The 13,727-nt window shown below is 38.6% G+C and overlaps 2 protein-coding genes across 2 annotated transcripts; one reads left to right on the top strand and one right to left on the bottom strand.

Moving 5' to 3' along the window:
• Window positions 1-65: 65 nt before the first annotated feature.
• Window positions 66-1,503, top strand: MELLADRAFT_33670 (uncharacterized protein; the record flags this gene model as incomplete). The annotated part of the gene is made up of 6 exons (XM_007406075.1): window positions 66-219; window positions 300-368; window positions 549-705; window positions 800-964; window positions 1,065-1,171; window positions 1,259-1,503. The coding sequence occupies 6 exons, from the start codon at window positions 66-68 to the stop codon at window positions 1,501-1,503; spliced, it is 897 nt and encodes a 298-aa protein (XP_007406137.1).
• An 8,886-nt stretch (window positions 1,504-10,389) lies between these two features.
• Window positions 10,390-13,324, bottom strand: MELLADRAFT_103279 (uncharacterized protein; the record flags this gene model as incomplete). Its single annotated transcript, XM_007406006.1, has 3 exons — window positions 10,390-10,782; window positions 11,038-11,633; window positions 12,940-13,324. 3 exons carry the CDS (start codon window positions 13,322-13,324, stop codon window positions 10,390-10,392), a joined length of 1,374 nt encoding a protein of 457 aa, XP_007406068.1.
• Between the last annotated feature and the right edge of the window lie 403 nt (window positions 13,325-13,727).

Here is a 13,727-nt window from a genome sequence, read left to right as displayed (position 1 = left end):
AATACCAAATCAAATAAAACACCCAAAAAGAAAGATCAGAATAACTTTGAACTTAAACAAATTAAATGTCTTCTTGGTTAGGATTTCAACCTACGATCGAAACTGAAATTAGACTAGAAGGTGAAGATGATCGAAAATCAGTACAAGTTAAAGTAGATAAAGAAAGAAAAGAAAGGTGTCCAGTTTATCTAGATGGTGAAGGTGTACTTGGTCAAGTAAGTTTGATTCATTCATTTGACTTTTCAACATGTCTTGATCACTTGATTACTTACTTTGGTTGGGTTATCTTATATAGGTAGTCATTAGAGTACGTGATGGTAAGGGTATTAAACATGAAGGAATTAAAATCGAATTCGTTGGATCAATAGGTAAGTCATCATTGAAAAAAAAACATTCCACCCTCTCACCCCCCCCAAAAAAACATGACAAAAAATCACAAATACATCATGACATAGTCACTCAAAAGAGTTCCTTCATCTAACTTCAGTTTTGAAACCTATCGATTGAAATATATACATATATATTAAAAATCATTCTACTCTCATTAGAATTATTTTATGATAGAGGAAACCATTTCGAATTTCATACTTTAACACATGAATTAGCAGCACCAGGTGAATTAAAATCAATTCAAACTTATGATTTTGAGTTTAAAAATGTAGAAAAACAATATGAATCTTATCAAGGGATTAATGTGAAACTTAGGTAAAGACAAACAAAATGTTACATACTTCAAGATAGATTGAAGAATTTGAAGGTTGATTTTCGATTCTGATCAAGTGTGTTCTTTGTTTATTAGATATTTTATTCGAGTCACTGTTTCGAGAAGAATGGCAGATGTGGTTAAAGAACGTGATCTATGGGTCCATTCTTATAGAATGCCACCAGAAAGTAATAATTCGATTAAGATGGAAGTAGGAATTGAAGATTGTTTACATATCGAATTTGAATATAATAAATCTCGGTAAGTGTGATTGAATTTTGGACAAGATTTCTAAACTTCTTCAACTTAGAAATGAAGAATAATGATTAAAGTTGATTTTGATTTTGATTCTGTGTGACAGTTATCATCTTAAAGATGTCATTGTTGGTAAAATTTATTTCCTGTTGGTACGTATCAAGATTAAACATATGGAGCTCTCAATCATTCGACGTGAAACAACAGGAGCAGGTCAGTCTTTTCTTTTTTCTTTAATCATCATCCAAAGAAAAATCCACAATCATAAAAGAAAGAAAACTAAATGATTTTTCTTCATAGCTCCAAATCAATATAATGAATCTGAAACGATTACGAAATTTGAAATTATGGACGGAGCACCAGTTAGAGGAGAAACGATACCGATTCGATTATTTTTAGGTGGATTTGATTTAACTCCAACTTTTAGAGATGTGAATAAAAAGTTTAGTACAAGATATTATCTTAATTTAGTTTTGATTGATGAAGAGAATCGAAGATATTTTAAACAACAAGAGATCACTGTGTTTAGATTACCTGAAAATTGATACAAATCCCCAAAACTCTCTTTTCTCTTCTCACTCTCTCTCTCATCTTCCTCTGTGTGTGTTTTCCTTGATCTTTTTCTTTCTTTTTACAATGTATTCAATTTTTATTTTATTTTCGATTTTTTTTCACAATTCTCTTGATCAGCCTTCAAAGAAAAAGACGATCATTGTTCGTTTTCTCTTGCTCAGATCTACATATACATATCAACCTTTTTGTTTTCAATGTAGGACATACTGATTTTGAATTTTGAAGAAAAGACAGATTGTAAAAAAATGAGTTGAATTGAAGCAAAAAAATAAAGCAAAAAAATCACATTCTTGGGTGATCAAGTAGATCTCAACCAGTTTCTAGATTTGACCCTCATTGAATCATAACACAACCAATCCAACACAAGGCTCAAAGCTTGGAGACAAAGATGGTGTTTTTAGCATTGAGTATAAAGAATGTCACAATATACATTTAATTTTCCAAAGCAAAAGTGAGTTGTGTTGCAAGATACATGAAATGACCAAAAAATTTAACATTTGAGCACATTTTGTTTCATATATTACAATTTCTGTGTGGTTGGTTCAACACAGAAAGCATCATCACCATCAAGATATACTCAAGTCCAGTGATGGCCACAATGAAGCTGATGATACAAAATTTACAATTGAGATAGTTTGAACCATTGTCTTTGTGACTTTTGCAGGCGGATTGTACCTTCTCAGGCATTGAGGGAACCAATGTGGTATACCTTCAATTTTCTTACAAGACTTTGTGAAGGGGAGTTGAATCATTGGGTGATTGGATTTACAAAATGGCTACCTTTTTGCTCTTGTTTGGAGGGTAGTTAGCAGATCGAGCAAGGGATTAGCACTCATGCAAAGAAAAGTGCACACCTGACTGAAAGATCACATGCATATTAATTGAGTCCTGCAAGAGCCGCACACTCAGGACCTCAATCAGCTTGGATCACCATCGTCCAAGCTGATTTGGGTGCTGAGCGCCTGGCTGACAGGTCACACAAAGACTATTTAACTCACACATTGGCCACCCACTCATCACCTGAATCAGCTTCACGTCACGCTTGCACAACCCATCTCACTCACTGCTACTTGGTGCATGTAGTATTTTCTCGATTGAAAAATGATTGACCTGAAGGACAAAGATCATTGAAAATGGTATGATTCTGCATTTATTCTGCGTGTGCATTCACTGAATTTTTCTGCATTTACACAGCAATTTTGTTCATCTTTAAAATCAATTCAACCTATAGGTGCCCAGTGTGATTGGCTGGTAAATCATGTTATGTGACATGGTCTTGCCAGCTACATAAAGGCTAGGTGACAAGCATGGGTGAAGGCAATACAGCCTCCCTCATGCTTCCCCCACCTATCCTACACAACCACATGGCAAGAGGGTGCCCTGGTTCCATCTTACAGTCAAATTGGGGAGACAACTTTTGCTATGCATTATCACTGGTTATGCAAATAGGCATAAACCCCCATAATGCAGATTTGTATGCATTTAGGCCTAAATGCATTGAAATATGCATTATGACTGGTTTTTGTTGAAATTGTATAAGTTTATGCAATAGTACATTTGTATTTTGCGCGGGTACAAGGACAAGATATTTTTTTGACGCAGAAAAAAACACCACTACGGGTCGGTTTGACCCCATAGAGGGCTCATTGCTGCCTGATGTTGCCAAAATCCTACTTGCAAAGGATTTGATCAGAGTTCAATGGGAAAAAACACATCCTGGGGCGCTTTGTAGGTATGCATTATGACTTTGGGGACTTGAAAAGAAGTATGCATTATGGTTTTTGACATAATTATGCAATTAATGACAAAATTGGCCCGCACCAGCTGCGTGGAAACCAAAACTTATGCATTTTGGCTGGTTATGCATGTGCGCGGGTATGCATGTGCGCGGGTTTGACTGTACTTGGTCCCAGTTAGAAGTCGCCCTGTGGTTGAGGTCTGGAAAGCCTTTCAAGCCAAAAATATGCCTAATAAAGCTTAAGAGTATGATTCCTTGTGAAGCATGTGAATCATGTACATTGTATAAAACATTGGCATCATGTCAGGAGAGTTGAAGGAGTTGGCCAAAAGATATGATTTTGAAAGAAAATACAAAGACAGTGCCAGGTTGCAGGAACATAATGTTTATTATTTGTTTTCAGAACGAGGAAACACAAAAACATGTGTGCAACACATTGTTCATTTTCCACGCCTTTCCACCGCCAGGGCAAGAAATCATATCCTTTTGCAGAGAAGATGGATTTCAGAACAGAGACCAAGGATGGAGGTATTGGAAGAGAAGAGCTGGCTGGTCAGTGGCATTCACTACCAACTTTAATCAACAAAACAGGATACCAAGATAATGTCAGTCAGGCCAGATCTCAAAGATGAGTGAGAGCAAGTTGTTTTTGGAAATAGAATTATCAACACACGCATGACTTCCACGCTTTGGCATTGAACAGGCTCTCTGATGCGGAATTGTTGGGAGCACTCAACTGTTGATAGACATATATGTTAGTAAAGATAACTGAAAAGGGTCGTATGGGTAAGAGACCATGAGGCTTGAACTTTTGAGAAGCATAACTTACACCCTGCGCCAAAGCGCTGATAACCTCCGAAACAGGTTGAGTCGTCTATCTTGTCGCCATTTTTAGTACAAGTGATAGCCTCTTTTGAAGAAGGTGTAACACCAATCAGCCTTTGAATACTCTGTAAAAAGAGCAGATATCGAAGCAAAACCCAATGAAGGTTTCTCTCTCCAGCAGCTACTGTGTGATATGGAAAGCACTCAACTGGGTGCCAGTCGTTTCTCGTCTTTAAGAACTGCAGCTTTTTTACAGGTGAAAGTAGAGTTTCTGCCTATACAAACTGTGGTACAGAAGACCGCGAAATTTGAGAAGCTTCAGCACTGGATCAGGTTCTTTTAATATATAGACAGGGACATCGCAAAGGGTGTCTGACTATTATGGGTACCAGGTTTGCTGTTTGAATTAGCCCCCGGAGGGAACCAGGCTACACTGCATAAATCTATACAGATGTGAAGCGAGTTGTTAACATGTGTTTTTTATATTTATTAGGTAACACTGATAGAGTCTCGTGGAATTGAAGAGGATTGGAAACTCACGACTGCCGGGAGGGATGCTAGGAGGTTGGCCGTCGCCTTTTATGTGCTGAGAGAGACTGGCGGAGAGGGCGCAAAGGGCTACGAGGAAATAGGCGGTGAACATGTTGTTTTTCCTTTCTGAAACGGCTGACTGAAGGTCTTGACCTGATTGATGCTGAGAGTTGATGGGTTGTTGAAGAAGGATAAGAAGATAAACAAATGTGAATTGAAGCTATGATATCGAATTTGGGTATTGACAATCTATGGACGAAATACTGAAGTGAGAGTGATGATGACTCTGGGGAGGGTGCGAGGTTCAGCATCGCGAGCTGATCACAATCTTATACTCAAAGTCGAACTTACAATGCTGATGGATGACAACGTCGCTTAGGATTTCGCACAACACATATTTCAAGGCAAGATAGGAAAAATGACGGGTTCAAAAGTGACATCATGATCCAGGGTCTGATTCGTGATTGAAGTCCATGACATGACCGATCTCGCCACTACATACTGAGCCCATCTGCTCGGTAACATCATACGAGGGGCCGGGCCAAAAGGAAGCAACCTGAGTCCTATCAACAAAAGCAAAATCTCACAACAAAGCCTTGAACTGGAAGTGAACTCGCGCTAGAGCGGACCTGATATGGAGGTCTAGATGTAATCTCAAGGCAGGTGTTTCAGCAAGCCAAAGACGTCACATCTATCACCGAGTGAAGTAATAATTGAGCCAAACGAACCCCTAACTTAACTAAGTCCCTCATGATTTCGCCGGTATTGTCAAACTGAGCCCTCGGAAAATATCTAAGAGTCATTCTTATCCATGAAAGAGCAAAATCTCGAATAATGCGGAGATCTGAGCACTCTTCTGCCTGTCTCAATGGTATGCCTCGAGCTCTAACTCAACACAAGTCCAAACCTCCCACTCGAGCTATGTTACTTGTAAAGGGACAAAAGGGTATATCAAAATGAGAAACAATGGAGAAGTTTACACAGTTGGTCGAGAAGTGTGCGCAAAAGAAAAGTTTCTCTAGATACGGAGAGAAATCACTCCATCTCTGTGTGGGTTACTTGTTCACTTCTCATTTTATACTCATTTCTCACTTTTATTCTTTTTATGAACAATTATTTTTCTTTTCTTGTGTTTTCATTTCTCATATTTATTTCTCTATTTATGTAATTCTTTTTCTCTCTTCCTTTCTTATTCAAACAATCTTGTTTTTGGGTCTTCACCTTTTCGGGTTTTGACCCGGTGTGGGGGGGGCCGTAGGCCGAGGACTGTCTGTCTGAGAAAGGGTTTTCTACCACCCAATCTCTGGACGGATGGCGTCCTGAGCTCGTCGAAAACCTGTCTACGACAGTAGTCCAGATCTACATTGTATTATCTATGCATTTCAACTTTAATTCAGTTCCTTCAAACCTTATTATCTCCCCCATTCAATCCCCTTGTGTATTTATCTGTTCTCCCGATCTCCTTATCGCCACTTTCTCTCTTTTCTCTTTGTGTTTCTATTTCTTCTTATCTTGATCGGCTTTTTGTTTTCTTTTCTGTGGTTCTTTCTGCATCTCCTTAATATATCATCAGTTTTCTTTTAATGACCCTTCAATCACTTCGTTTACTTACGACTTGCTTCTCTTGCCATTTTTCGTATTCTAGGAGTTTCCACAACTCCTTGGTCTCCTTTTTCTCTTCTTGACTATACTTCCGCAAGTATAGTTGATATGCTTTTGATTGCCAGCGTCCAATTGTCGTTATTTCCTCTATCGGTCGTCTTTCATTCCACCGTAGAGTTGCTCCTCCTACTCTAAAAGAATGCCCTGATAAATTGTTCTCTTCGTCATAAGATTTCCACACTCGTTTATAAATTCCCAATAGTTTCGATTTTGATATTACACTCCTTGTTCCGTCTTCTTCTAGATATGAGAATAATGGATCCTTCGGTCCCGTTTCATTATCAACTACCATCCTTTCAATTGCTGCCATGGCATCGAGATAAGATTTTTGCGCTTTTAGTTTTATGTATTGCACCTGTCCCGGCTGTGCCGTCTTCGCGTTGAAGAGTGCTATTGTCACTTTATCTGCGTCTGTTGACCATTGTGTGTCTTTCCTCCTTGCTAGTTTTTTCTTCTTATCGTCTGATGCTAACTCGCCTAACCTTGCCATACCCCAGAATGCGACTAATGCGATTGTCAACGCCACCTGATCCCTCTTACTGCCATTCAACAATTTCCTCAACAGTTGTACCAAATGTCTCAGTAAGATTGGTTGTTTCTGATCTTTTTCTGACTCTTGTAATACCGCTTCCGCTAATTTTGATGACTTAAGTAAAACTGATAACTTCCATTGATCATATTTTGGGTATTCTTCATCATTAAATAGATGCCAGCATTTGATTCCGGTAAGGTATTTCTTTAACGTTTCCACCTCTATCGTTGATGAGATCTGATTCTTCTTTTCTGACTTTCCATCACTGTTTAACTTTTTTCCTGCCCAAACTACAAATTTATATAATACATCTATTGACAAAGGTAGTAATTCTTTCCGTTCGTAACCTTCTTCATCCGCAAATTTTATCAACTTTGAAACGCCACTGTTATAATTTATCAATGTTGTTTCCGCCCATCCTCCAGCTAACATGTGGGTTTGTACTGCATCTCTCCTCCAGTTAACTTCTCCTTTTGCGTTCTGAAGGAACCATTTCAATTTATTTTCTGTTTTTTGTGAAATCATAGTTCCTCTAGCAGTTCCTTCAAGTCTTCTGGTAATTCGATTTCTAGTCTTGGTCCTTCTTGATTCTCTTCATCAACACCTCTCGATAACCCGTCTGTGTTGTTATCTCCTGATGTCACTCTTTCTTCGGTTATGTCACACTGCAATCTCAATAACAAGGTTTGTATTTTCTTCCACTCTTCGTTAACCAATTCGCTTTTTGATCTTCGTTTATTGATTGTTGATTCTGTTGGCGTATTGTCAGTCTTAACCCAGAAGTTCTGCCCTCTTACATCTGTCGTTTTCTCTAGCATCAGGATTCCGATTCGTATCACGCAAGTTTCAGCCCATGCGATGTTCCTACGAGTTTCATCTTGTCGAAGGCCTTTTACCTCCCAACCTTCTCTTAATTTATATCTCACCCAGCCGTACTTTAGGATTACGCCGATTCCTGTTCCACTAGCGTCTCCTACCCATCCAACTCGTTCTGGTTCTACCGCGGGAATTATTCTTCTTGGTTTGAAGTTTGACAATGCATCTTTCCAACTCTCTAGGTCTCTTCTCGCTGCTGGTGATAGGAACCGTTTTGCGTTTGTTTTCATCCACGGATTCAGCCAAGCATATAACCCTCTCATGTAAGGTTTCATGTGGGGTACTATGTAAATTAGATGTGCTATCTTTCCTATAAGTGAGTCTGCTTCTTTTAACGTCCATGGTCCATCCTCTTCCAACATTTTGATTATTGCTTCTAATCTTTCTTGCAATTTTTCGTCTGGCAGTCGAACAGTCTTCTCCACTCCGTTGAATATAAATCCTAGGTACTTTTGCTCGTCTGCAAAATCTCTCAACTTTTCTCTGTTCGTTTTCACTCCCATTTGCGTGCTTAATTCTACAATTTCTTCTATTCGTAAGTCACTTCCTTTCACTCTTACTATCATATTGTCATCCACCCATCTGAAAATTCTGTCTATTTTTAGGTGTTTTTGGATTATTAATCTCCAGGTGTCTGCTACTTTTCCAAACGTTCCACATCCTGCAACTCCTCCGAATGGCACTGCTATATCCATCCAAATTCTATTATAGAAATCTTTTATGCACAGATATCTCCATTCCTCTTCTTTTGTGCAGGCTTGTCTATACGCCTTTTCCCAATTGTATATCGCCATTTCAAGATCTACATTGAAGTTCAACCTAAAATATTGTGCGACAGCGTGAAAATCGTCCCAGGTTGTGTCGAAGTTATGTTTATCTACCATTGAGTTTACCAACGGCGTATTTTCTTCACCTACTGGGTATGATAAGTCATTTATCATCCTTAACGTTCCATCATTGTTCACGACGCTTCCCATAGGATTTGATCTGAAGAATCCCCATTTTGCGTACATCTCTTCATGGGTGAATGGCCCAAATATTCTTCCAGCTGCTTTTTCTTTTTGTAAGTTTTTCATGATTTTTCCTTCTACGGCTCTTGCTGAACTATGATTATCAGGAGTCCACCATCTTCTTCCTCTTAAATAGTGTTCTGGGATTCCTTGTGTGAACCCTTCCTCCAATCCTCTTATTACCTCTTGTACGTCTTCCTCTATGTTCCATTTCTTTGCTAATTCCTTCCACTTTTTGATGTTCATGTCACATTTTGCTTGTGATGGCCACTTCCCGTGAGTGCAATTTCTTCTCTCTTCATGCTTTTTGTCAGCCTGAGACATCAAGTAGGTGAAAAACTTGTTAGTTCAGGGTTGAAATATACTCACAAAATGTATTCTATCTAGATTTCGACAAGAGTCTTTTGAAACTAGAGGGAGATTATTTTTCGAGTTCTTTGCGAGTAAGCGATATTAGTTATAGTCGTTAGTTATAACTGTCTTAGGTGTGGAATGGAACCGCTGCCAGTTTTGAAGATAAAAGTGCACTCACTTTTACTACCTTCCAAGGAGAATACAGGTTTTAAACGTAAGCGGTGCCTTAGGATGACGCTTCAGCGTTGGTTTGATAAACCAAGTCTTTATCAAAAAAGGGTATATGAATTTAGGAACTTTAGTCAAAGATAGATTATACTATCACGATCTTTAACGTCCTGAGGGGGTAAAGGATAAGGATGGAAGAGAAAAAGAGATCTGTCCAAGACACTAGCTTGATACGATAAGAAACTAAAAATTAAGATTCTAAGTATGGCTATGAACTGGATCAGATGAATGAAATAAGAAATGGAAAAAATGCGGGTTTGATCTTTCTAAAACAGAGGATAGTTTAAAAATGAATTTGTTTAATAAAGTGTAATGTAAAAGATGATTCTCCTCTCTTTTCGAGGTAAGCTCATTGTTTATATATCCTGGTCAGCGAGTGTTCTTTAATGAATCTTCAGGGTTTGATTACATCACTTAACTGTTGCTGCCTAGTCCAGTTTAATATGTCGGTGATGTTTGTAGTTAAGGGTTTGCCTAGTCAGGGTTTGTTTGATTGACTGGACCCTTATCTTTTTTGTTTCTTGGTTGTCTTGATAGCTACGCTTTCAATTTCTTACCTCATATTTTCTTAAGTAATGTTTTTTAAACATAACTTATTAAGTATAATTTTTTGTATGTTACTTCAAATGTAAAAAGACATTTTATTCTAAGTTTTACACTCTTGACACTGAGTGATAGCGATGTGGGTTTTCTTTTTATAAGTCTGGTTTTAATCAATGGTTCAACCATTTATTTGTATGTTTGTTAAATAGGTAGAGGTTCTGATCCACAGAAGCTCTTATAGTTGACACTTTTTGTTGCATATCTCTGACATTTCATTTATTGACTGTTGTTGTTTGGGTGTATTTTCTGTCGTTGGCTCTAGGGTGTCCTTTGGCGGATTCACACTTCTCAGGCTTCTCACTTGTTGATCTATCGATCTTGGCTTTTCACGTGATCTAAAATTCAACATATGACAGATCAAACTCAACTCAGTTTCTCACTCACGACTCTCAGTAACTTTTTGCTTTTATTAAAGCGGTTCATTGCACATGTTTTCTTATATGGCAAAGATTTAAATGAAATTCCGTTTAAACAGTAAAACAAATCATATCATCTTAACTCACTGTGTCACCGCTCCACTACTGCTTGCACTGCTTTGCTTCGCTGCTTTTATCGCTTCGAAAGCTCCTGGACCAAACTTTGGTACAGCCACTCCATTCACCAACGTTGTAGGCGTAGTGTGAGTTGTTTGTCTCGAGTTTCCTCCTCTATTTCCTACGCCTCTTCCAAAACTTCTTCCTCTCTTTCCTCTACCTCTGCTGATGTTTCCATTCCCATGTTCATGATGATCTAGGTGTGAGTTGTAGTTTCCTCCATGATAGGCGTGTTGGCCGTGTGATGTATTTACGTGATTCGCGTGACTTCCTCCCGCTGAGGCTAGATGTGACAACATTCTACCTCCTGACACCGCTGTTATCTGCTCATCACCGTTAGCGACTAGGTCCCATCCTACCTGATGTCTACCTGTCCAAGGGTTCACATGTTCTAGAGCTCCTCCTACTATGTAAGGGTTATCAAAGTATCTATGATTGTTGTTTGCTTTCAAATCCGTGATTGCTTGTTCTTCCAAAACTTCATTCTTCTGACCAACATCGGACAACGATCCATCAGGTAATGTGTGACTAAATACGTTTGTCCGGTGAGTGATGTCGTATCTTAATGCTGGGGCCCATGCTTCGTGATATTTTGATTTTATAGCTAATACAACTTTGTAATGTTCTTCTAATCTAGCTGCTATATCTTCTCTTCCATATTTCACTCTCCAATATTGAACGTACAGATTGAAGGATGTAGACCACATTAGGAAGCTTTGCCTCCATTTGTTCGGGACCCTCAGGCCTACATAAGCGACTATATCAGAACAAGATGTGGACTGTTTCTTTCTATTCGACATATGTGTCTTGTCCGCTAATAACCAAGCTTGCACGAAAATCGTTAGCGGTACATAGCCAAAACAAGCTTGCATTCTGCTGTCCCAATATGGAGATAGGTCAATCAATTGGTGAGTTAAGACTGTTCCATGATTCATCGTCTTCCCAATTTTTGCTGGTTTTTCCGCTACTTGCGTCTTGCCTTTTCTTTTTGATTGATTTACTTCCACCTCTTCTTTGTCGCTCGAACAGCCTAACATCACTACACTCTTTGGTTCTACTCCTGCCTTCTCGCACCATTTTTCGTATGCGATCTCTAGCATTTGGAATCTAGCCATCTTGCCTTTTTTGAATAGTCTCTCTAATTCCGCCACATATCTATCACTTTCTCTCTCGATGTGCGCGTTTTCGATTACGAATTCTGCTTCATTTTCTACATTTCATCCCGGACAATTTTCTTTTATCAGTTTTGCTCTTTTCACTTTTTCATTGTTTTTCTAATTCATCTCTTTCTGAACCTTTAGGTTTTCTCAAGCTGTTTCCAAAGGTCCATTCATGCAGCCTCAAGGATATGTGAGCTTCTATTCTTCTTATTCGGTCTTTTTATATTCAAGCCGTCCTCATGGGATAATCTAGCTATCTTTATCAGATATTCACGCCATCCTTGTAGGATATTCTAGCCATCCTTATAGGACATTCAAGCCATCCTTATTAGGATATTCAAGCCATCCTTGTCGGATATTCAAGCCATCCTTATATGATATTCAAGGATATTCAAGCCATCTGTCGGCCTGAGACTCTAAGTCATGGCAGATGACTGGTAGTTCAGAGCTGAATAGTACTTACAAAATGTATTCTATCAAGTTTTAGACAATATTATTGAAACTTGAGGGAGATTATTTTTCAATTCTTTGTAAGTAAAAGGAACTATAGTCGTTACGTATAGTTGTCTTAGGTGCGGGATGATTACCGCTGCCAGTAGCTTATCGAAGTGCAATCACGACGGTAGCCTTCTAAGGTGAATACGAAGGGATTCGTGGTTATTCCTTAGGTGACGCTTTAGCGTTGGTTTGATGAATTTATCATCAAAAGGAAAATGAGAGACTATCTACAATATCAATTCAAATAGTAAGGAAACCATCAATTGATAAAGAGATAGTGACTCAGAGAAAAAAAGGGTGTCTTTGATATGAAAGAAGATGCGATAAAGGATTCTAAAAGATAAGAATTCTAAATAAGTCTTCTTTCAGATGAAAGATAAACAAAGAAGGATTTTGATGTAAAATGCTAATTCATTGATGAGTTGCGGTAAAAAGTGGTACGGTATAATGTTAAGATTGTTCTTCTTTGTTTGGATGCACAGAATCCTTGTTTTATATATCAGAGAAAAGTCACTCGCTCTGAGCTAGACTGTCAGGGTTTTCCCTGGATGCTGTCATCAGGGTTTGATCTTGAAACACGCAACATCAATAGGTTACTTCTTGGAGTCAATCAATACCCTATTTTGGGACTAGGGTCTTGTTGCTTTCACGGTTGGTAATGACCTGAAATTCATTGCTTGTGTTAACAACTCTGAACCGATGTGTACATAAATGATGGCTGACACATGGGAGTATCACAGAATACTCCTCATGGCTGACACCATCTGTTTCCAGATATTCAAGCTATCTATTGTGGTGTGTATTGTATGTGGAGTATATATATAATAAAGATGATTATGATTGTGAGTTGTTTCTTACCTAGTGAAATGTTGTCTTCTTCTCTATCAACTCCTTTCTCCTTGTTTGTTCCCTCTTCTACATCTTCATTTGCCTCATCGTCTTGCTCGCTTCCTTCTCCAATTGACGTTAACTCCTCTTCTTTTTCACTTCCATTTCTTTCATCTTGATCATTGTTTTCTTTGTCTGTTGTTCCATCTTTTGGATTTCTAATTTGACCTTTTGTTATGCTCCGTGTTTGTCTATCTGATGACTTTCTACCTCTTCCTCTGCCTCTTGTACCTTTTCCTCTTCCTCTGCTTGTATTTCCTCCTCCTTGCTGTTTTTTCTCTGTTTCGTGATTTGTTAAAATAAGGTTTACATCTTCATTAAAGGCTTCTGTGCTCGCTTGTACTTGTGATGTCATTCTTGCGTCTTCTTTTTTGAAAATGAAATAGGAATATTTCTTTTGGAGGTTATAAATCTTTTAGATTTTTGATTCGAAGCTGAAGGTGTATGAGTGGTTGGTGGTGTACTGAAATTATGAAATTTCAATTTTCACATTTTGTACACCATTCTCTCTTGGGGCCGGGTATTGTCCCGGCCCTGTTTCGGACTCATACACCACGTCACCGTACTCGATGGAACTCACAGGTGACGTCGTGCCTTTTGGCCACCTGTGTCAAGGAGATGAGAAACTGGGAAAGCAAGTCCCCGAGAGGAAGAAGACAAGAAAAGGGGCGCCAGGAAGAGGAAACCATGTTCTGGTCGAGTGTGCTACTTGATAGTGGTTCAGAAAGACTAAGGTAATATGGGTGGTCACATACGTG

The sequence above is a fragment of the Melampsora larici-populina genome (genome assembly GCF_000204055.1).
Source record: "Melampsora larici-populina 98AG31 unplaced genomic scaffold MELLAscaffold_5, whole genome shotgun sequence".
Lineage (NCBI taxonomy): Eukaryota > Fungi > Basidiomycota > Pucciniomycetes > Pucciniales > Melampsoraceae > Melampsora > Melampsora laricis-populina.
The sequence above is the reverse complement of the archived record's forward strand: the minus strand, read 5'-3'. Positions and strand labels throughout refer to the sequence as shown.